This window comes from Atractosteus spatula, chromosome 22 (genome assembly GCF_055471065.1).
Source record: "Atractosteus spatula isolate fAtrSpa1 chromosome 22, fAtrSpa1.hap1, whole genome shotgun sequence".
In the NCBI taxonomy this organism is placed as follows: Eukaryota; Metazoa; Chordata; class Actinopteri; order Semionotiformes; family Lepisosteidae; genus Atractosteus; species Atractosteus spatula.
Window position 1 is genome coordinate 3,919,319 of NC_142727.1, and position 22,680 is coordinate 3,941,998.

At 45.4% G+C, this 22,680-nt stretch overlaps 2 protein-coding genes across 2 annotated transcripts; one reads left to right on the top strand and one right to left on the bottom strand.

Moving 5' to 3' along the window:
- Positions 1-7,907, top strand: LOC148816642 (membrane-spanning 4-domains subfamily A member 4A-like). The gene is made up of 7 exons (XM_088940139.1): positions 1-54; positions 3,774-3,963; positions 4,335-4,445; positions 5,147-5,203; positions 5,849-5,983; positions 7,109-7,243; positions 7,758-7,907. Exons 2-7 carry the CDS (start codon positions 3,784-3,786, stop codon positions 7,905-7,907), a joined length of 768 nt encoding a protein of 255 aa, XP_088796265.1. The 5' UTR covers positions 1-54; positions 3,774-3,783.
- Positions 7,908-11,368: 3,461 nt separating this feature from the next.
- On the bottom strand, positions 11,369-22,537 carry LOC148816643 (zinc finger protein RFP-like). The gene is made up of 7 exons (XM_088939937.1): positions 22,207-22,537; positions 18,982-19,559; positions 18,085-18,180; positions 17,196-17,429; positions 15,966-16,113; positions 15,251-15,277; positions 11,369-13,885 (listed from the first exon to the last, which is right to left on the bottom strand). Exons 2-7 carry the CDS (start codon positions 19,555-19,557, stop codon positions 13,335-13,337), a joined length of 1,632 nt encoding a protein of 543 aa, XP_088796063.1. The 5' UTR covers positions 19,558-19,559; positions 22,207-22,537; the 3' UTR covers positions 11,369-13,334.
- Positions 22,538-22,680: the final 143 nt, after the last annotated feature.

Genomic DNA, 22,680 nt, shown 5'->3' on the forward strand with positions numbered 1-22,680 from the left:
TGGAAATTCACTCTGCAGTTTTCTTTTGAGCTTCTGACGTGGTGCTTGTTTCAGGTAAGTCAGAACACGACAGCTTCTGGAGTAATTCGCTCTGCATGCAAATATCCTTATGGCTCTGTTTGCTCTTAAGAACCGATGTTGCTCATCTGAAGCGGCAGAGCTGTAGTTTGTACCAGATTGGTCTCTTCTGCAAACCTGGCGATTCATCTTTCAAATGGATGCGTTCTGTCGTTTTCAGAAATTGGCTGTTAAATATTGGGCCCCATGCTTAAATATCCTCTAAATGTGTGTAATATGCATTTCGCAGTTTTATTCATGGAGTTTGGATTACTTTACAATTATTAATTGTTCTGGATATGACCCTATTTTTCAAATCTCTGCACTACTGGTAAGCGTGAAACTACACATTTCAAAAGAAGTGAACACGAGTATTCCAAAGGTGAGAAATGTCTTTGTCATAGACAATTTGATTGCTGCTGCAGGTCATTTAGTTTAACTAAGGAGGACTACAATGTACCTAAGTCTTCTTTGTATCGCCCATCTGATATGACACTATTTCACTAGTTACAGCTGATCAATGCAGAACTTAGAGTACTGTAAGGCAATACTTAATCTTATTATTTCTGTTGTCCCAAAAGAAGGAAAACATCAAACTAGATGTGTGTCTTTCTGCCCAATTTCTGTACTCAACATGTACCACAAGACTTAAACTCAAATTATGACCAAAACATGATAGAAAAGGTTATTTTAGCTAATAAATTTAGATCAAACCGGATTTATTCAGAACAGAAAAACACAAGATAACCTCAGGTGCACCTTCCAAATTTTGAAGCATATTGATGATCAAAAGAGTAAAAGACAGCACTGAACGCAGACGATATCCTGCTGTATTTGAGTGATCCTAAGTAAACGTTTGGCAGGTTTGAGGATGTCCTGTTGAAATTCGGTCAGACATTGGGATATAGACTAAACATAGAAAAACATGTTATTTGCTATAATTATAACCCAAAAAATGAATTAAGAGAAAAAATTAAGCTCGTTTGCCGAGCTTAATCCCATCCATGAAGTATTTGGAAGCACATTTATCAAAAGACTTCTCAAAGCTATTGAATTCAAACTAAAACCCTTTAGCTCATAAAATAATAGATGACCTACTGTAGCTGTCTGGAATCTGCTCTCTCTCTCATTGGTATCTAGAGAGGACGTTTTTGAAATTAAAGTCCTACCACGACTATTATACCTCTGTCAGTCTCTTCTGTGGGAGATCTCTACAGAACATTTAAATGGATGGAATACACAGGATAAATTGACTCCAAGATTCGTTTGGAACAGAAAAAAAGCCCAGAATCAAAATTAAAACTCTACATTTAACCAAGGGGGAAAGGTGGCCATGTCTGAATTCATATTAGCAAGCAGCTTGACTTACAGTAGATATCTAATCTGTCGGTGTGATCGAGGTTATAGTGTAAACTGAATTTTTATAGCGCAAAATAACTATATATTGATTTTAAAAATTACATTTCTTACCAAACAAACTAAGATACTATCGAAACTGTATATTAATATTGAAGATATGAAAAAAAGGGTTGGACAGAATATATCAAAAGTCATATTCAGGATATATTAAACCCAGGCCTAACATTCAGGTAAACCGGAGAGGAAGGAGTTCACAGTGTTGGAGTGGAGATCAAGTAGCGACTCAATCAAACATGTTCTGGTCGTGCTTAAAAATACTGGACATCTATACATTTAGTCCTTAATAATATAGTAAACCTAGACATATCGTTTGAATTCTCCATTCTGTATTTGTGTAATTTTACTGTCGATTTCTTGGAAGTAAAGGACAGGTATTTACTAGAAATTGATTTAGTTGAAGAAATCAATCACCAGAAAATGGTTTACTAAAAAAAACCCAACCTCTGAACAATGGATCAATGTTGGCGTGGAGAGGTTTTGGAAATACTGGCAAGCCTGGATTTTGCTTATAATAATTATATTTCCATATGTAACCTTGCATCTATGCTGGCATAATGTAAATCGCTAATTACATGAAAATATAACTGTAAAATGAAACACAAAAGAAGATTACGTTGAAATTTTGAATAAAGCCTACCCTGTGAATCCTTTCAGTGTTTTATAAAAAGTTAGAAAAATACTCCACCCTTAAAAATGAGCGCTCTGTTTATCAGTAGCTTCTTTAACACATTTTCTGATTTAATCATTTAGTGGGTTTATGGTTAACTACTTTAAAAGATACTGTACGTACTGTGTGTATGGTTAGAAGACATAAGTCATCTTCCCTTATAGGATAGTTAAAATGCTAATGTGTTGGCTTTGTGTTAAATTTAAAATATATATATAATGTTTATGCACGCAGGTGCAAAATGTGTCTATTAGTGCTTTGACATCCTTTGCACTTTTACTGGTTCACCACAAGGCTGTGGTCTTTTTACCCTCCTTTGCGTCTTATACACTGATGACACTGATTAAGGGTAGTTGGAGGACCAACTCTTCTTATAGTTTCATTTGCCTTCTGGGCCCTAGGTGCTGATGCACCCTATATTTTGACACCTCCACACCTTGTACCCTGCTAGCTTTAAAACTGTTACCGATAAACCAGCTTGCAAGAGGATACTATTGTGTGATCTTAACAAAATAATAGTCCCACATCGAATGAAAATGGGACGATGCAAAGTAAAGCCATTCCAACAATTCACTGGTGACTTGCTAAAGGTGAATTGGTAAATTGAAAGGTAAATTCATTGATGGATCTAATGGTAAAGTCTAGACTATGTGTTCGAAAGTGGATTCAAATGTTGACTGCAAGTTCCGCTTATTAATGATCACTGCCAAAAGCACTTCATTTGAAACCAGGTCATCCGTGTGGTTTAAAGAATGGCGTTTTTGACGAAGGTTACGGAGGGATGGCCGCAGCTTCTCGGTCATCTCCAGCTGCGCTAACTCCCCGAAAGCTGTGAACGCCATTAGTGTTTTCTTGTGCGTCCCTCCTCCACTTTTACAGCCTAACACAATAAACCTGCCCAGAAGATGAGAAGTTTTACCTGCTGCTACTCCTTCATGAACATGGTGTTCATTGGCTCCACCAATTACCAGTGCGCATTCCACACATGCTGGAGACTCGTTGGGGCCATCCTCAACGAGATCAGGCTGGGCCTATCAGGCCAATTAGGGACCCTCGCACAGTATTTAAGCCCTGAGGAACCATCCCTCAGGGCTCAGCCATTGAGTCACTTACCTTGCTTTCAGTTTGTCTCAGTTTCAGGTTCTCAGAAGTATTTCCTGAACTTCAGTTTCCAGTTCCTCAGTTGTCATGGCCACTAATCATCTCTTCATCACCTCAGACCTTGGCCTCTGCTTTGGCTGTGCAGCTACAGCCTCAGCTGTTTCCTCAGTGTCAGCTCTGCCTGTCCTCTTCAGTGCTGTCATTGAATATATTACCTTGAGTGCTGTGTATCTTGGCTCGTTGACTCTAATTTTTTGCTGAGCCCGTTTCAACACTGTCGCGCCTGGTGTAACAAAATTAACCACAGAGTTGCATGGAGTTGTGCTTGTCCTAAGGGAGGCAATGGGTATGAAACCACAGTGTGATGTTTCCATGTTGTAATCAAATACCATAGTGTTGCACAGGGACACCAGTGCATTGCATCTGGGAGATCGGTGTTGTCTCTCAAAGGTAGACGGAGCCTGGCTAGATTTGTCGCTGTGAGCTGGGTTTACTGACGCAGCAAGAACGCTTGTGTGTTTTCCTGCAGGATAGCCCTCATGGCTGCGCCAGCTGTCTTCCACACTCCCACCGAGGTGATCGCTCCGGCACCAGGACAGGTGCCTGGGGGCGCTCCGTTTACCACTGCTACCATTTGCCAGTATGTGCCTTCCTCCGTCGTCTGTCAGGGGCGAGAGGACCTGAAGACATTTCTGACTGGAGAGCCAAAAGCGCTGGGAGTAAGCTACCCCCCTTGTCTCTCCCTCTCCCTCTTTCTAAAGTCCGCCTCCTCTCCTGCATTCTGCCTCTTTATGTCTGCCAGATTGTGTATTACTGTAGTGCTAAGAAGTGCAACTGCACGAGGGCACAATCTTGCCATGATCTTCAGTAGTACAAGCAAATATGCTGCCCTTTAAGTCTTTTTCAAGTCCTAAACATCTAGGGGCAAGTACAGTAAAGGTAGGAACTGGTGTTCAGGGGTCAGTAGTTGATTTTGCTTCTTAGGGGAAAGCGTGGGGAAGATATGTAAGAACTAAGGAATTCATTCTCCTTTCCTTCTGGGTTGGTCACCTCATGGGGGCGTGTTTGTGAGCGTGTGTTTTTTCTGCAGGTGGTCCAGATCATGATTGCAGTGGCGCTTGTACTATTGGGCGGGGTCCAGATTGTTGCACTGGAGGTTACAGTTGGAATCCCGGGGATCCCCTTCTGGGGTGCTGCGTTTGTAAGCCCCCTTTTTTTTTTTTGGTGTGCATATGAAACATTTAGCAACCTGATAAAAGGGGGGCAGACTAAGAGCTATGGGAAGTGAAATCCCACTGAGGTTGTCTGTTTTGGGGGGGGGGGACAAGACGTTTCCTGGAATTTCTTACAACCTCCAGCTAGGAGCAGATGTGGGCACTAAATATAGGAAAACAGGACTAAAATTGATGATTACTTCACTTTCACTTCTTAATTGGCAATCCTTACAGCTAAACTACAACATACTATACATACAGCAATGGAAATCTCCTTTTTGTTGAGAACATCCACTTCCATTATTCATATCATCATCATCATCATCAGCCCTGGGATCCCCAGAGGTTTCTATAATCGCAGTGGGGTTTTGTTTGTTTTCCTCTCTGTGGTCAACCGTTGCTATGTTATCAATATCCTACATAATTCTGTAAAGTGCTCTGTGGTAAACTGAGAGGCTCTATAAAAGATTCATTGATTTATAAATTGGAGATGTGGCTTCTAATTAACCTACTATGTAGGGCATTGCCCCCGAGTATAATCGCACTGCTGGTAATTGCACTATTATGTTTGGGCAGCTGTGTTTCAGCACGAGGACCCTTGGGTTCATTTCATCTTTCTAATACATGTGTTTCTAAAAGATGCTCTTGGAAAAGTGAAATCTAACCAAAGAAACGTTTTTACCAACAGTACATCATCTCTGGATCTCTTTCTGTTGCGGCGAGCGACCATCCTAGGTCTGCCTTGGTGAGTTCGCCAACGGTCTAGATTAGAATTGAGAGATGTGGAGCTGGGTTTGGGCTCCTGCACAGCAGATAGCCCTAGTGCAGCGGTTTAGCACCGATGTCACTCCAGGATTGGAGTTTAAAATGGATGTTCGCACACATTTGTGACTCGCTTGTGTTTAATTTTTTACTTCCTTCTTCTGCCCATCTTCACCCTTGGAGCTGCTCCCTGACTCATTCCTTATGAAATGGGGATGGGGTGAGGTTGGAGAGTGACTTCTTCTCCACCCTTAATTAGGATTTGACAGGTCTCCTCCTTCTCCCCATGCAGTACAAGATGAGATGCTACTGAAAGATGAGTTCTACAAGTGTTAATGTATGTCAGAAATAATTGGCAGTTCCAAATTGGAAATCTTTGCAGCACAATGACAACTATGGGAAACGAAAATCCTGTTTGTTCAAAATGTAAAAATTCAGGGAGACCCAATAAGCAAATGTTCTATGTGTCTCTTTGACTATACACTGGGCTTCTACATTTCGGTATGCTAAACTGTACCTGTGCTTCTGAGTATCCACACCTCTGAGGAGCGACTAAGCTGTATTTTCATTTATAATCCTGTACTTTGAGACTGTTTTTGTTAAGTGTTTTCTCGTTGTTGTATTCCAGATCAATGGAGCCCTGGCCATGAACATTTTCAGTAGTGTTCTGGCTGTCATTGGAGCAGTCCTCAGTGGAATTAATATTGCTATTCAGAACTCTTCCCCATATGCTTATGATTACACATACAGATATGACAGTATGGTAAGAGGACAGTGATGCTGTCTTACTTTACAACTTTCACAGTTTAGAGATTTCGAAGGCAGCGAGAAAAGGCCACATTTAATTGTAAACAACAAACTCCAGGCGGATTAACCTCTGGTTTCAATTTAATCCGAGCAACAAATGAGAAAAGCTGTTTTGCCAGTTAAAAAGCTTCCAGATCAACGTGAACATGGACAAATGAGGGGGGGGGTGGGGAAAAAAACTGTCGTGTTTCAATGTGAAGCACTTGTGAATACGTTTTCACGGTTTTGAAGAAATAAGAAGTTAGTCTGGTACTACGGGGACCAGTTTTATTTAGGGATGCTGCACATCCTAATTAGTTTATTGGTTTTAGCAGAATTAGTTTAAGTTATGTTTGTAATACTGGGGAACCCGTCCTACCTCCCTCCCTCCCTGCCTTTCTAATAACAAACCTGTCAAATATGCAGACATACAGCAGTGTGTTATTTTAAGTTGTCTTACAAGCAGTAAAAGTGGACTTTTAAATGATAATCAGGTCTAGGGAAAGACACCTGTTATGTCAAATTTAAGTGGAAAATACTACATTCAGCTAGGAAGAAGGACCATGATTGACACTGAGGGTGGGTTCAATTCCTGGGGTGCTGTCTGTGTGGAGTTTGCATGTTCTCCCCCCATATTTGCATAGGTTTCCTCTCGCGCTGCAGTGAAATGTCTGCTGCACAACCTGTAGTTAGTCGCTCGTGTGGGTTTCCTGGGGGTTCTCTGGTTTCCTCCCAGACTCCAGAAACAAACTGGTCCTTAATTAGCTGCTGTAAAGCTGGCCCTGCTGTGAGTGTGCCTGTGTGGCCCTCTGTTGGAATGGTGGCCTGTTTTTGTTAACTAGACAGCAGGGACAATCGATAAAGCCTAGTAGTGTCTGGATAAATAATTCAAAGAACAGAACGTAAATCAAACTAAATACAACAGCAAGGACTTGTTATACCTCATGCACAGTTCTGCCACAGCACAAAGGACATCAGTTTGACTTATCAGTTTGGTCTAAAGGGAATGTAATACAAACCAAAAAGAGACCCTGGAACAGAGATGATTGCTTGGAGGCTAAGACATCACAGCTTGGGCCTAATCGCGGTGATGTTTCTCCAGCTGAAGTGGTCGACAGTGTCCATGGCAAGGGGCCTGAGTGCTGCGATGCTGATTCTCTCCATGCTGGAGTTCGCTGTGGCCGTCGCCATCGCCGTCTTCTGCTGCAAAGCCACCTGCTGCAGCTCCTCTCCTCCGGTAAGGCCGCCTTAGAAATACCATTTCACTTTAGCATTTGAAACCTCGAAAATACCCCTTCTGGATAAACATTGATCCAAGTTTCATTTAAAAAAAAAAGGCTGAAGTAGAGTGAGAAAACTATAGATGTCAAGAAGGAAAGAGAGGGGTCAGGATTTAAAGAGCAATTGTGGAGTGCAGCTATTTCAGTACAAAGTCCTCGGCATTAATGTGACAGGAGCAGCCTGTGTTAGTGATGCACATAGAACTACATTTCCCATGTTGCCACCGGGCAGTTTCAGGAATAACTTCCTGTAAATGGTTCCAAATATTGAAAACTCTACACCGACTAAAAAAAGTGTGGAAAGAAGGTGAAAATCCTTACCGTCATTCTTGCATCTGCACCACAAAGGTCAATTTGGGCTCCAACAGCCATTTTCTGGGTTTTGAGGGGCCCGATTCTTTATCTTCCTTGACGTTACAAACGTAACAGGAAATCGTTCTTTCTTATTGTGGCCCCAATGCTGTTTTTCAGCACACCATTCTTCTCCAGCAAGTTACCAGCCAGCCGGCACAAGGACCCGTGCAGAACGTGACCTACCCTCCTCTGGCTCAGTCTCCCTGCCCCAGTGCTCCTCTGATCAACAACGTCCAGGACGCTCCTCCGTCTTACCCCAAGCACTGAGTCCAGCAGAAAGCATCCCTGCCTTGCTGAGCATCTGTGTCTGCAATGTCTCTTTTCCTCTAGAGCTCTTGTCCTCTGTATAACATATGTATGACTTAAAGTTTACGGACAACTACTGTACCTACAGTAACTTATCAGCTGTTAGCTCATAAATGATTTCTTCTGGGTGGGTCTTGAAGGAAGCTAGGGTTTCACCTTCAACAGCATGACTGGATAGCTTGTTCCATATTCCTTCTGCCCTTTGTGTAAAGAAGTGCCTCAGATCTACTCGCAAATTGCTATGATTTTTACTTGCAGAACTAGTAGTGGCAGTACTGCCATAGCGTCCATTTACTTAAACAGTCTTCGCTGTTGCAAAAACAACTGTAGCTCTGATAGTTTTCTCTCATTTTATATAAGAATTTTCTGTGGATTTCTGGGAAAGAGCTGTTGTTTGGTGGTGGAACTGCACTGTTTTTAATGACCTATTTGCTTGTAATCTTACGGTTTTAAGTTAATGACCTTATTACCCAGTGCAAAATAAAAAAGGTTGTTGAGGAGTTTAATTACAGAAAGATGAGAGGAGGAATTTTTAAATTACTTTCTTTTTTTTTTTAACTATCATTACTATTTTTATTTTCATTATATCATCATTGACTATTTTTACTATCATTATATATGACGGAGTATCAAGAGAGAGTATCGATATAAAAAATGGCTGAGCTACACTGATCAGTTTTTGTATATAAAAATCATAACAAAAATGAAAATATACTGTATGTAACACCCCCCCAGCTATATTGTTAAAAATGTTATTTCTGCCTACCTGCTTCAAGTAACTTGTTGTTATAAATAAAATGTTGTGAAAACAAACATGGGGACCAATTTCTCCTTGGTCCAGATCTAAAAGAGCAAAGACAATTGATATTTTATCGACAATTGAGAAAATCACCAAAACTCAACTGGCCTATTTACTAAAATCCTAAAGGAACTGGCTGATCCTGTTTGGGCAGGGTCATATCAAACCTGTGACATTAATGCTCCTGACCCGAGTGCAGTTGGCAAGGTATTATTCTCAACCTTGCTGAATTTCAGTCCTGGTACACCCAGAGCTAGCAGGTTTTATAGCCACAAGACTTTAACAGTCTATTCTAAACCCAAAGCAGGCAATTTGTGTCGTGCTGTGATGTTTTTTTTTTTTACAGATAAAATCTTTTACACAGCTGTCAGCTCACAGACAGCAGAAACAGATTTCTCTGATTACCTTGAGCAGCACATAAAACATTCTCTCTGGCACTGGAGTGTTCCTATACTGCCTCCTAGCTGCCTAACCTGGGATTAACACCCCCAGATCCAGCTGCTCTGTTGCAGTGCTGCATAAATATCCCTGTGGCTATTGCTCCTTGTTCTTTCAGTATGTGCAGGGTGTCTTTCCAATGAGGAGAACATGAGAGCTCCATCCTGTCTGATTTGGCTGCATTCTGCTTCCGTACTTTCCTATTGGTCCATGAAAGAGCTGGTGATCAGGTGAGATAGCCCATTGAATGTCAGGCTCCAGAGAAAATCGAGAAAGAAAACCACAGAAAGGTTCTGATCGGCACCCACGTATGGAGACAATGCCTTTGTAACGTCGCCGTGAAGGAGGAAGGGCTATGGCATCCTGGGTGGACTCCCCCCTGAAATAATTATTCAGGAGCTTGGCATGCCTTCACGGATTAAAAAAAAACGGGAACACATTTTGCTTTGGAAAAAATCCCCATTTCATATCTTATAGCAGAATACATTCAACCAACTTCAACCAGTTTCATCGAGTGTTTTAGAAAATGGGTCTGAAATACAAAGAAAGCTTCCAGGACATGAAATTGCACAGACTGCAAAAAATATTTTTTGCGTCAGTGGCATTTTGGAGGCAGGGCTAAGCCATCCTGGGTGGACTCCCCAGTGTCCATGATTAGTCCAAGAAGCACAGCTCAAGCAAGAGAATGAGCTAACTGGTGGGTGTGAGGTCCTATAGACCTTCAGCTTGTAATGATTGATGGCACCCTACTGCAATATCATTGATCTCTGAACTGGCTTCATCACTCTGCTCTCCTCCCCACTGAGAGCTGGTGTGTGGGAAGAGTACTGGAGCATCATCCAGGTGGGGCTGCACACTGGTGGTAGTAGTGGGATTCCCCATTACCTGTAAAGAGCTTTGAGTGGAGTGTCCAGAAAAGCGCTATAGAAGTGTAAGCAATTATCATTATTATGATATTATATACACTGGTGGTGGTAGTGGGATTCTCCATTTCCTGTAAAGGTGCTATAAAGGTGTTTTGAGTGGAGTGTCCAGATCAACACTATGTAAGTTAAAGGAATTAATAAACAATTACCATGTCCGTGCATCTCACTTACTGTGGGCTCATCCTCACGTGACAGCGATCCAGACAGGCCATGGTGCTTGTGCAGCAGTGGGGGTCTTGAGAGATGAGAATGTGACAGTTTTGCCACCAGGATCTGCCTGACTTGAGGACCATGCGGGAGGAACTCAGATGACAACTCATGTCTAGGCAGAACACACACACGGGCTCATCCAGACTCTAAGGAGTGGGACAGGATCCCAGCTTCTGCATCTCATACAGAGATGCTAAACGTGCAGTTAGTTTAGCTTCTAACGGTGGCAACGCGTCCTGCTTAGTCTTGCATGACTCACATTTCAGTAGCTCAGTAAGATCCTAATAAACGCAAGAGCGAGAAATGAGAAACAGGAGACGGACGGGGCAGCCCAGACCTCGGCCCGCCTCAGTATTGCCAGGACCGAGCCAGGGAATTGACAGTGCTGTACAAGGGGCGGCGGGAGGGGGGTGCGAGACAGATGCATGATGGGAGACATATATATATACACACACACAGTACACCTAAGTAGGCGAGCAGAAACATGTGAGATCGGTATCAAAACCTCCGACCGAATTTCTACTGCAGCTTTTGTTCGAATTACTGTACATTTTGCATGTCATTTGAAAAGTGCCCGATACTTTCATGCAAATCCTTGACTTCACCGACAGCGCACCTGCACAATTTTTATAAACAGTCAAGTGCACAATCATTCCCCCCCCCCTACTGCACGGTAGTGAACTTGCCCTGCAGCTCTCTCACTGCACACTCCTCCTCTCTCGGACAGACTCCCTGATGTTGAAGTGTGGCAATCGCGTGTGCAGGCTCAGGAGTTTCCACGCCACTGTCTTCTCTGTCAACTCTTGACACTTTTCTGCCTCGAAAGAGATTGGGGACTTGGCTTTTGCACGTGAAAAAATCAAAACGTGGAGAAAAAATTTCTGTTAAACAAAAATGTATTCTGTCTCCAGGACCTGGCTCCTCATACTTTGCTTTCCAGTGGATATTCAAGTTCACTGGGCAGTACTTAAGGCCATGTCACTACACCCCCAGCTCCCAGAAATAAACTGGAGAAAACAGAGAATAAAACTATCCTCACATAGTTCCAGCAAAGGTTTTTATTTATGAACATATGAAAACAATGCATCAGAAGGTGCAAACATGTATTTCAATACAATTGTAAGATCAGATCACTTTATTGGCCCTATACAATTTCTTGCATTAGGGATTTGTCTTTTCGCAGACCCCAGCTTGCTCTCTGCGAGACACACAGACAGGGAGAGAGAAGCTCGGGGTCAGAGCGCAGGGTCAGCCATTTATACAGGCACCCTGGTGGGGTTCAGGGCCTTGCTCAGGGGCCCAACGGAGTAGGATTCCTCTGCCGGCCGTGGGATTTGAACCAGCAACCTTCCAGCCACAGGCGCAGATCCTGAGCCACAGCACCACCCCCCCCAAAGCCTGCGTGTAGATGCCAGGGATCGAACCCGAGGCCTCTAACACTGAGCCACATCCCCCTAAATGCTTTAAATAGATTGGATTTTGGAACCACATTTCGTGGACTGCAATAGGTGCATTGTTTGATTTGCACAGTGCTCTTTTCTTAAGGTCCTCCAACACAAAAAATACAAACAGTGAAAGGTACTATAAGCATCATCTACAGAAGCTTCTTAGCGCCGCAGAGAAAAACAAATACTGCATTTATATTAGATAGTATAGTGTTTATATGTGAAAATGACAGTATTGCGTTTATACTAGAAAATTATTGCATTTAACGGCAAATTTAATTTGTAAACAATGTTGCCTGCTATGTTAATATCTTGCATTATACATGCAATAGTATTGTTCTGTGCAAAGCAGCACTGACTTTAACAACAGAATATTGTTAAACTCCCATTCTTGGAAAGAAATAATGTAAAGGAGCACAGGAGCGCTACGAAAATAGTAAATAATGTAGTCCATGGATTATTGCATTTAAACACAATGATTTTCACATCTGAGAACAATCATTTTCTCGTTGAAAGGCAATAATGTTCTCATTTAAATGCAATTCTATCTTGTACAAACAAGATCATTTTTTTTTGCATACTTACATATCATTCTTACGAAACAAAAGCTGGGTCTACAGGTGGTATCTGTTGCCCTGTCTTAGACTGTGATTTAGACTACACAGATGGATAAAAAAGCTAGAATATAAAGATTTACATTTAAAAGGATCCTATGTTTTGAGCAAGGTACTCAGAATGCTCCAGTAAACTAGCCAGATATATAAATGGCACCGTACCTCAGCAAACTAGTTGGCTACAGAAAGTCAGCCAATAGAGTGTTCTAAGTGTTACTGTTTCAAAAATTATCTACAATGCTTAGCCCTGTACCCAAACAAGCTACAAGCAATAGCATGAAATACATTTCAGAGAAACAAAAATAGACCAATTTAAACTACCCTTTTATATCCCAACCTGAAAAACTGTATTTGCAGTGTCAAAAATAACCACGTCGTGCTGCTTCTCAGATTCAGTAATGCTTTATTCCCGGAATGCTTTGGAAAAAGCTAATAGGCCTACATTCTAACAAGCATAAGACGTCATTCTCTTTCCGATAACCTCTTTCCAGCTTCTACTGGTTGATTCAGGAACTTTATACCCTGCAACACGAAGGCCGGTTCTTCCTTTCTGATGATGAATGTGTTACTGCAGAATCCGTGAACACTTTTACGGGTGTTCCAATTGTCCAGTCAAATTCCAATAAGGGCGACAGGACAGACCTAAAGAGGTTTGGCTTGGACTCGCCTGGCTGAGGCCGAGATCAGCGCTGCCAGCACAAGAAAAAAAAAAATGTGCACAAGTGTGAGGTGGTGACCTTTGACCTTTGGAATTTGACCTCTAACCCCAAAACCTCAGTTCAATGACGCCACTTAACGTGCAAGAGCTGTACTCGTAGTTTAAAGTGACGCTGAATTAGCCCAAAACAGAACAAACTTTTGTTACTTTTGTCTGTTTTTTTCTTCTTCTTTGGGTATGTAACTTCGGAAGCAGCTGGTGTGTTTATTATTTCTCTGCAGGGAACGCGGGGGAATTTCTATTTGGACTTTCTGTCACCGACGGGACAGATGGACAACGAGTCTGGGTTCCTCCCACCCTGACTGGCACAGGGGCTAAAAAACGGCAGCAGTTTCTCCAAAAAGGCGTCGTGGAAAGTGTAGATGTGCAAGCCGGTCTCCGCTTTGTAAAAGGAGACCCTTCCCTCCTCGTAATCCACAAAAATGCCCACTTTGCGGGGCTTCAGACTCAGCGGGAGGGACGTGGGACGGGCAGTGAGGGCCTTGTACTCCAGATCATTCCTCAGGCACAGGCACCAGTAGCCGTTTTTTGGGTTCGCTCTGATAGTCCCCTTCCTGTTGATGGACGCCTTGGCCACCCCCACCGCCCAGTCGCTCTTCTCTCCTACCTCCACCTCCCAGTAGTGTCTCCCCGAGGTCAGGCCCCCTCTGCCCAGCACGCAGATACACAAGTCGAACCTGTCGGGGTTGTCGGGCAGCGCCTGTCGCTGGCACCCCAGCCTCACGCTCCGCCGGTCCCGGGACACCACCAGGCTGGGGTAGGCCGTATCGGGGTCCAGAAACACGTCGGCTGCGAAAACAAAGAGGGGTGTGAAAACATATCCGAAGTCCAAAATAAACTCCCAGCCCCCACATGTACTGGAGGTCAGAGAGCCCCCCGGGTCACAGTTTCTGACCCCGAGGTGCTGGAAGCATTGGTGGAAAAGGGACGGAGCCCCTTATCAAGATGAACAGATGAAGGTTTATAATAACGCCCACAGGCAGGCACAAGGGCTGGTAGTGCCTGATATATTCCAGTGACTCGTCCCCGGTGCCAGAGCAGACTAGTACCCATCTCTATCAGAGCCCCTGCCTCTGCTAGCTGTAAATCAGGAAACAATCTGGATTTGGTAGACGACATTGAATACTTTGGACTTTTTTTTTTCCTTTGTGAGCCTGTAGCAGGAGCTCACCCCTGTGGCTAGAAAGGGAAACTTGCAGTTTGTTGGGAATGTGCCTTTTCTTACTATCCAGTCACATACTGTACGTAATAAATAGAAGTACAGATATGTCACGTTACATATCCCTAACTATTACAGCACGTGGATCTTCTTATATCTCCTTACGAGGATAGAGATGAGAAAAAAAAACGTCCTGTTTTACTGAACACAAACTACTGCCTTAAATGTGTTTTAGCAACACTTTTGAGGATTCTGAAAACTTGACTAAAAATCTCCTACAAGACTAAAGAGATTTGGTTGCTTCAGACTGCCTGTGGACGGCAATCCTTTGACTCCACAATTTAATCCTCATTAAATTGTTGCTCATCTTTAAACTCCTACCAGGGCACCAATATCCCTTTATAATGGACAGGGGGGCAGCTGGAGTCCATCCCAGCAAGCAACAGGCACAAGGCAGGACACTCCCTGGACGGGACACCAGTCCATCACAGGGCACACACACACACAAATGCACACAGAGACTCACACCAGGACCGATGTTCCCAGGAGCCAGTTTACCCTCCAGCAAGTCTCTGGATTGTGGGAGAAAACCCCCTTGAACACAGGGACAACATGCAAACTCCGCACAGACAGCACCCCAGGAATTGAACCCAGGGCTCCAACTCTACATAGCGGCCATGCTCACCACTGTGCCACTCAACAAATTAGCAATGATTTTTTAAAAAAACATTTTCTGATTGTGCTGACTTAGTATCTTACCAGACTACAGCAATTGGATGAGAGTAGCAAAAATACGAGCAAATTCCTTGCAGGTCTCACATTTTAGCTTAGAGCTAATCAATGCTGTACTAGATATATTCCAGTCAAATCCCAAGTAGCCCCATACCTGGCAAGCCCTTCTTGTGTATATATAAAATAAAGTCACTTGAGCAGACTATACTTTCCCCGAGATACCCATTTGTATGGTTGTGTATAGGAAAAAACAACTATATTACCTTCGTACTGCTGTATCCTCTTCAGCTCTGTAAAAATAATAGTTAAAAAACAATTAAAACTTAAAATACAGTGCCCTCCTAATGTATTGGGAAACTGAAAACTACATCTTCATAACGAGCTGGGATTGTCGTTTTGAACTCCAAATCAATCAAGAATGCTAAAACAATGAAGTGATAAAACACGAGCACTATACTTATGTCCGTATAAATATAGTTTTGGGTCAATCAAACAATTGTGAGGATTGTGTGCAACTGGGGCAATTGATCAAAAGGTCTCCCTGATCAGAGGTTATCTGTTGGGTAATAAATAGCCCGTTTCTCTTTGACTTCACTATCTGGAGAGGAAATGAATATCAAAAGACGTCAAAAGCCAAACATCTTTGTGTTAACGAAGAGGAGGCGGTGTTGAAAACTGTGATACGAACCGTACCACGGAAATTGGGCACGACACCCCCAGAAAAAACCCCGCCTTTGGAATAAACCGAAAAAGAAAGACGCCGCAGATATAATTACCCACGGGGCCAAAAATAAATCCTGCACATCTAAAGTTGCTGTGGCAAGTCTAGGATCAGTCAAGGGCAGACTATTAGAGGAAAGACACCTGTCATCATCTGACTGGTTGTGAAGGAATACTGGACAGGCAGATTACTGCAGGTTACGCCACGGAAAGCAAGAGCAGAATTCAGTCTTGGATTAAAGAGGCTGCCCTACTAACCGTCAGCAGAGAGTCCTTCCACCTCGTGCTGGAGTACGTCGACCACCTGACTCGCAGCCTCCCGGACCGTCCCCAGGTAGTGGTCAGCGTGAACCGCGACGTCGGACCACTTCGTCGTTTCCTGCGGCACCTGCAGAGCCGAGAAAGTCTACGGGGGCAGAAAAAGAAAACTTGTTTTCCAGCTTTAAACACGACGCAGTGCCGCACTTTTGAATGCGCAGCTAGTATTTATCGGCTGAGTTTCACAGATTGCGGGGGAAGAAACCAAGAAATTTGAGCCTGAAGTGTTCCGTTCGTCCAGCCAAGCTTTATCGCATGCATACAAGGAACCACAATAAGCACCATGATAGTTATAGTACCGATCGTAGCTCAAAGGGGATATGGTCCTACAGAACTTGAACTTGAACTTTATTGCCATATGTAACTGGTGCTGGTACAATGGAATTCTTACTGACAGAAAGTCTCTCGATTGTAAAACAAGTGTAAAAAACAAAACAAAGTGCAGACAGTGCATCAAGACAATATACAAACAAACAGTAGACCATGTACAAGTAAACAAGTAAACAGTTTGAATGTAAACAATACAGACGTGTAAACAATGACTGGAGATGTGCAATAAATAGATAAGAAATCATAATGAGGTAGATGGTGATGGTGTGGTCCGAGGGGGATGGCTAAATGTGTTTGCCAATCGCACTGCTTGTGGGTAGAAGCTATTGAGGAATCTGGTGGTCAGTGTCCGTATGCTCTTGTATCTCTTGCCTGAGGGCAGTGGGGTGAAGAGCTCATGCCCGGGGTGGTGACTGTCCTCTGTGATGGCCAGAATTCTACCACGGCAGCAGTCCTCATAGAGCTGAACTTATATATATATATGTCCCCTCTCTCCTCCTCCCCCCTCCTGTCTTTGATGTAACCGAAGGAAATAGAAACCTTCCTTTGTCATCAGGAGTTTAGTGTGAACATCCACCATTTGGGGGTAAGTACAGGGGGCGAACGCCTCTGTGATCAAGCAGGCGTGATGGTTACAGAGCCTCTGTGATCAAGCAGGCGTGATGGCTACAGTTCAGCATGTAAAAGCTGTTAGCAGGCTCCATCACAGGGACGACAAGTGTGAATATGGCAGGTGAATAAGTCCGAGTTTAAGTCTGTACTTCGAGATGCAGAGAGACGTGCAGCTGGAGCAGGGCTGCAGGCAGCAGTTCGAACCCGCGCGGGTGGGGGGGGGCTGACCTGCAGGAAGTGGATGTGGTCCTCGGTGCGGGACAGCTGCTCCAGCTCAGCGCTGCGGCGCCTGAGCTCAGCGACTTCCTGCTCCAGCGCCGTGACGAGCTCCCCGGCCCGCCGCTCCGCCGCCCGCGCCCGCCCCTCGATCTCCTCGAGGAGCTCGGCCTGGCCCCGCTCCAGGGCGCTCAGGAGCGCCGCGAAGACCCGCGCGCCGTCCTCGCGCTCCCTCTGCGCGGCTCTCTGGCGGGACACGCGCACGCAAGTCACTGTAACACATTCCCTATGGAATAATCCAGCAGGCCTCTTCAATGGAAGCCAATGGGTGTGCATATACAGAAGGCACTTTACCCAAAGGGTGGTGGGAGGGTGGAACAAGCCCGGCCACGTTGCCGCGCGCGGACAGTTCTCTGGCTGTTATAGCTGTCGGAGGTTCTCGTAACCTAAAGCTCAGAGGTCATCTGACCTCGGAACCGGATCATGGCAATGGTCATATCAGTATGAAGGACCTGTTACACTTGCAATGACAGTACCTACAAGCTATCGATAGGTTTCCTTAAAGTTAGCGAGCACACCTGAACCACCGGTTGGATCAGGAATGTAGGGGCCTGGTGCTAAGAGCTCAGCTTGGATGCTGGGGGGGATCGCGAGGTTGATAATCGAAGTCATGTATAACGAGGCACGCACTCTGCTGGGTTTTGGTACCTTGAAAAACAGCGCCTAGTAAGTGCAGGGAGATTTTTTTTTTTAAGTCTAGTTCCTCAATTCGTCAACGACCTCCAGTACAATAAGTGCGAAACGACGTATCCTAAGGGGTTAGATGGACCGAACGGCCTTGTGGTGCGTGTCACCTCACCGACGTCCTCCCCAGTCCGGCTGAACGGCCGACGGGACTCACTCTGCTGAGCTCCGCTGCCTGCTTGATCTCTTTCACCTTCCTCAGCCTCTCCTGGATCATCAGGTGAACCCGGACTTCCAGCTGCTCCAGGTCGCCCTGTGGATCGCGGACACGGGCGTCACGTCCCCCGTCAGGACACAGACAACAGCCACCAACACCCATCCGCCGTCAGAGAGGCAAGAGTCACAGAAACCGGAGATAATCTGGGAAGCAAGGATGAACTACAACCTATAATGGACACCAGTCCAGGGGATATTCAAAACCCACGGACATACTAATGCACCACAATGAGTTGCCCAAAGCCACCTTATCAATTAACAATTAATTTGTTTTATTCTCCTCAAGACATACAGTACAAAACATTCCAGGTTCACAGTTTGCAACCAGCAATAGTCTGTAGGCATGAACTATAACGCTGAAAGAAATCTGGAGCTGAAGATCATTTATGTATAAGATCGTACAATTCAATACAATTCCACTGGCCTGTTTTCTAAGCTGATGGCCCAGGGGTGAGCATTGCTGCCTTGCAGTGACGAGACCTGTCTGTGTGGAGTTTGCATGGTCTCTCCATGTTCTTGTAAGTTTCCTCCCACAGTCCAAAGACATGCTGGTGGGTTAATTGGCTTCTGGGGGGGGGGGGGGGGGGGGGACTGGCTCTTGTGCGAGTGTGTGTGTGTCTGTATCTGTGTGTGCGCTCTGTGATTGACTGGAGTACCCTGCCCTGTGCCCGTTGCTTGCTGGGATAGGATCCAGCTCCCCTGCGACTCTGAATGTGCTGCATCAGCGACTGATTCCCCCCAGATTCCAAACAATTGTGGACTGCATCCCAGCCATCCCGACCCTGAACTGGAAGGAGCGGTCAGAGAAGGCGTGGTGCCGAAACCGCGGAAAGCAGACCTTTCTGGTGCTCCACTCCCTCTCGGCGGGGACGGTGCTGTGCGCCCTGTGGTCCATCTCCGTGCACAGCACGCAGATGCAGGTCCGGTCGCGCCTGCAGAACAGCTCCAGGGGCCTGCCGTGCCGCGGGCACATCCTGTCTTCCAGGTGGGGCGTGGGGCTCACCAGCTTGTGGCCCCTGAGCGTCACCACCCTCAGGTGGGGCTCCAGGTGCGCGCCGCAGTACGAGGCCAGGCACACCAGGCAGGACTTCACCGCCTCCAGCCTCTCCCCCGTGCAGACATCGCACGGCACGCCTGCGGGCTGCCCGCCGCGCTCCGCGGGGCTGTCGACTCGCACCTTCTGGAACTGCTCCGTGAGCTCTCTGACAAACCTGTTGACGCTGAGGTCGGGCCGGGCGGGGAAGGCCCGCTTGCACAACGGGCACTGATACACGTCGCTGCGGTCCCAGAAGCCTCCGATGCACCGCATGCAGAAGTTGTGCCCGCAGGGAGTGGTGACCGGGCTCACGAACACATCCAGGCAGATGGAGCACAGGAACTGCTCTTCAGACAGGAGGCTGCTGGGTAAGGCCATGCCTGCGAAACCGAGGAACAGTTAGAGCCGCGCTCCGAGGAGGTGATCCTAATGGCGGTTGGGATAACGCGGACCCGACGGCCCCCCGTGGGGATTCCCGACAGACAAAGAGGTCCAAACGCCCAACGATATAACAGAATCCCCAACCCACATCTCGAAACAGGCCCAAAAGTCCAGAACCGTATAGGTCATCCGAGGGGAAATGGAACAAAACACACCAGGAGCAGGGAACAATAAACACAGAGAATCCGAGACGTTATAATATAATAATAAACTATTTTATATAGCGCCTTTAAAGGTGGCTTCTCAAAGCGGTTATAGGCTTATACGTTATAGGTAAGGTAAGAAATAACGAGCACCAGAAAAAAGGATTAGCTAGCTACTGCAGGAGTCAGGACCAGGAAAAACGAAACCTCAAGAAAAGCAGGATCCGGAGCTCAGCACAGTAAGTAAACTAAACTGAGCATTGCAAGCGCTGAGCAGGGTTTATATACAGTAGGTCTGAGGGGGCGGGGCATGGAGGCCCAGGGACACTAGCCAATCAGGGATGGGCTACAGCCGGCTGCTTGCTCTGCGCCTCTGCTGCGCAGTTGGGGCAGCAGCCAGAGCTTGGGGCGCCCCCTGGTGGCGAGGAGGTGGAACCGCAGCAATGATGCCATCTGAATGGAGAATTTATCAAGAGAATCTACAGAAACAGAGCAACGTTTTAGGCAAAAGCTCCTTTGTTGTTTTTTGCAAGTTGGCAACAGAAGCCTGCAGATTGAGAAATGCCACGTGTTCAATTATGTCAACATACAGTATAACCACATAAATTGTCGCACTTTTGAATGCACAACTAGTATTTATCGGCTGAATTTCACAGATTGAAGAGAAGACAAGTGTGAATATGGCAGGTGCATAAGTCTGAGTTAAAGTCTGTACTCCGAGATGCAGAGAGCTGTGCAGCTGGAGCAGGGCTGCAGGCGGCAGTTCTTCCTCCCTAGGTCTGGCTAGAACTGGCTCAGCGACTCCTCACAGCTCCATGTATCGATACCTAATTGCTTCCTGAACGACCTGGTCCTGCTCCTCCTAGACTGTATTCAGTAGAACCACAACGTAGTTGCCACCCTCGAGTGAGAGGCAACATTGACAACATCCTGGAAATCAACTTAACCCACACAGCCTGTTACTGCCTCAATGGCCCACATCCTGTGACATGAGGTGTTGTAAATGGAGTACCATGTTGTGCATTCACCAGACAATTGAAAACACTATACAATGCTGAGTAGCAGTAAATACAGAAAAGTGATATAGCCATTTTTGAACATACTGGTATGTGAACAGACACATTCCTATTCTGTTTAAGTCAGAGGTCCTGACACTCTGCGGTCATTAAACATCCCAGGGTGTTTCTCGAAAAGAGTCGGGGTGTTACCCTGGTATCCTGGCCAAATTTCCCATTGGCCCTTACCAATCATGGCCTCCTAATAACCCCCATCTCTGAACTGGCTTCATCCCTCTGCTCTCCTCCCCACTGAGAGCTGGTGTGTGGGGAGAGGACTGGAGCATCATCCAGGTGGGGCTGCACACTGGTGGTAGTAGTGGGATTCCCCATTACCTGTAAAGCGCTTTGAGTGGAGTGTCCAGAAAAGCGCTATATAAGTGGAACCAATTATTATTATTATTATTCTCTAGTTAAAACAAATCAATGTTCACAATTACAGAGGGACGCTTGCTCCTCACCCTGAGACAAACACATTTGATTAAATACACACACCATAACTTGCAGATACCGTCAGAGACACACCTAGACCGTTGGCAACAGGTATGAGCAAGATTCTTGGCGCCACAATTTTAGTTCCTGAAGTACAGGGAGGAAATTGGCCTGTAAGGATGAAAACTCGACATTGGTCCAGAAACAGAGTTAATAGGCTTTTATTTTACCTGCCGATCAATTTCTTAATTCAGCATGCCAGCCAATACTGTGCAAAAGTGTGGACTGCTTTCAATTTTCAATTATTTGTTTCCTTTTAACGTTAAAATCCAAGACTTACTGTGAATATTAAGTAATTAAAAGGTATTTTTAGGAACTAAAGTGGAAGATAGTGGGCAAAAAGTGCTTGAATGATTGCCCCCAAAACCCTGACATGGATCTCAGGAGGCGAGGTGGGATTACCTAAAGCCTAAGGAAAAAAAAGTGGAATGTCAAATAAGTTTTTTTTTTAAATCAAGCAACAGAGCATTGTACAATCATGCACTAGACATCAGATGCAATAAAAAAAGTAAATAGTCTATATCCATCCATGCAAACTACTGAACGATATTTTCTTTCATCCTGTATTTATGAAGATTGTACATTTGGGGTGATAAATTGATCGATTTTCGATCAATCCACAATGCTGATGCAATAGCGAACAGGACACTGAAATAACCCGGGAAAAAGGTCTCACAAAATGCACATTTTATCACAGGAGATCCAAATAGCCAGAGCTTTAGTCACAGACCACCAGAACGTGCGTTTCAGGATTATGAAGTGCAATAAGCCTTAGAGTTTGCAGAGGACTGTGCAGTATGTATAATACAAATATTCTTAGTTTGCAAAAGAGTCTTTCCTATTAGGACTGTAAAACCCGTCCCTTCTGCGGATAAACTCACAAAGCTCTCGGTTACCTGCAGCAGGGTCTCGCCGGGGTATCCGGAGTTCGCAGGTGACAATCGGGCGCTTCCTGAAGTTCCCGCAGCCACACAAGCGAGAAAAAGCGGGGTATGTTCTCAGCGTCTCTGTGAGCAAGTGGCTCAATCTCCTTAAGAAAAGGGCGGCGTGATGCGGACTCCGCCAGCCTCAACGCGCTCGTCTGTACTTTCACTTCTGCAGAGTGATGCAGACAAACTCCTCCCCTCCCGCCCTGTGCTGTGCCGTGCTGTCCGGTCGCTTTCCCTGCCCCGAACGGAAAACAACATTAACCCCTCGAGCCCAGATTTGGCGAAATCCGCTTGCCGGGGCGGGTTTGTCACGGAACGAGAGGATGAAGACACCCGCACCCTTTTCCCCGAACCCTTCCCACACGGCCCTGCACCCGCTGCGGGCTGGTCTCGGCCCGCTCCGCTCCACGCATGACTGAATGAATGAGAACTCCCCGCTGT

Excerpts from the sequence above, each read along its gene's own strand:
- LOC148816642 (XM_088940139.1), top strand. The coding sequence starts at position 3,784 with ATGGCTGCGCCAGCTGTCTTCCACACTCCCACCGAGGTGATCGCTCCG. Across the intron at positions 4,446-5,146 it reads CCTTCTGGGGTGCTGCGTTT|TACATCATCTCTGGATCTCT; the intron begins GTAAGCCCCCTT and ends TTTTACCAACAG. Across the intron at positions 5,984-7,108 it reads CATACAGATATGACAGTATG|CTGAAGTGGTCGACAGTGTC; the intron begins GTAAGAGGACAG and ends ATGTTTCTCCAG.
- LOC148816643 (XM_088939937.1), bottom strand. The coding sequence starts at position 19,557 with ATGGCCTTACCCAGCAGCCTCCTGTCTGAAGAGCAGTTCCTGTGCTCC. Across the intron at positions 16,114-17,195 it reads ACCACATCCACTTCCTGCAG|ACTTTCTCGGCTCTGCAGGT; the intron begins GTCAGCCCCCCC and ends CTGCCCCCGTAG. Across the intron at positions 15,278-15,965 it reads GGAAGGACTCTCTGCTGACG|AGCTGAAGAGGATACAGCAG; the intron begins GTTAGTAGGGCA and ends TTATTTTTACAG.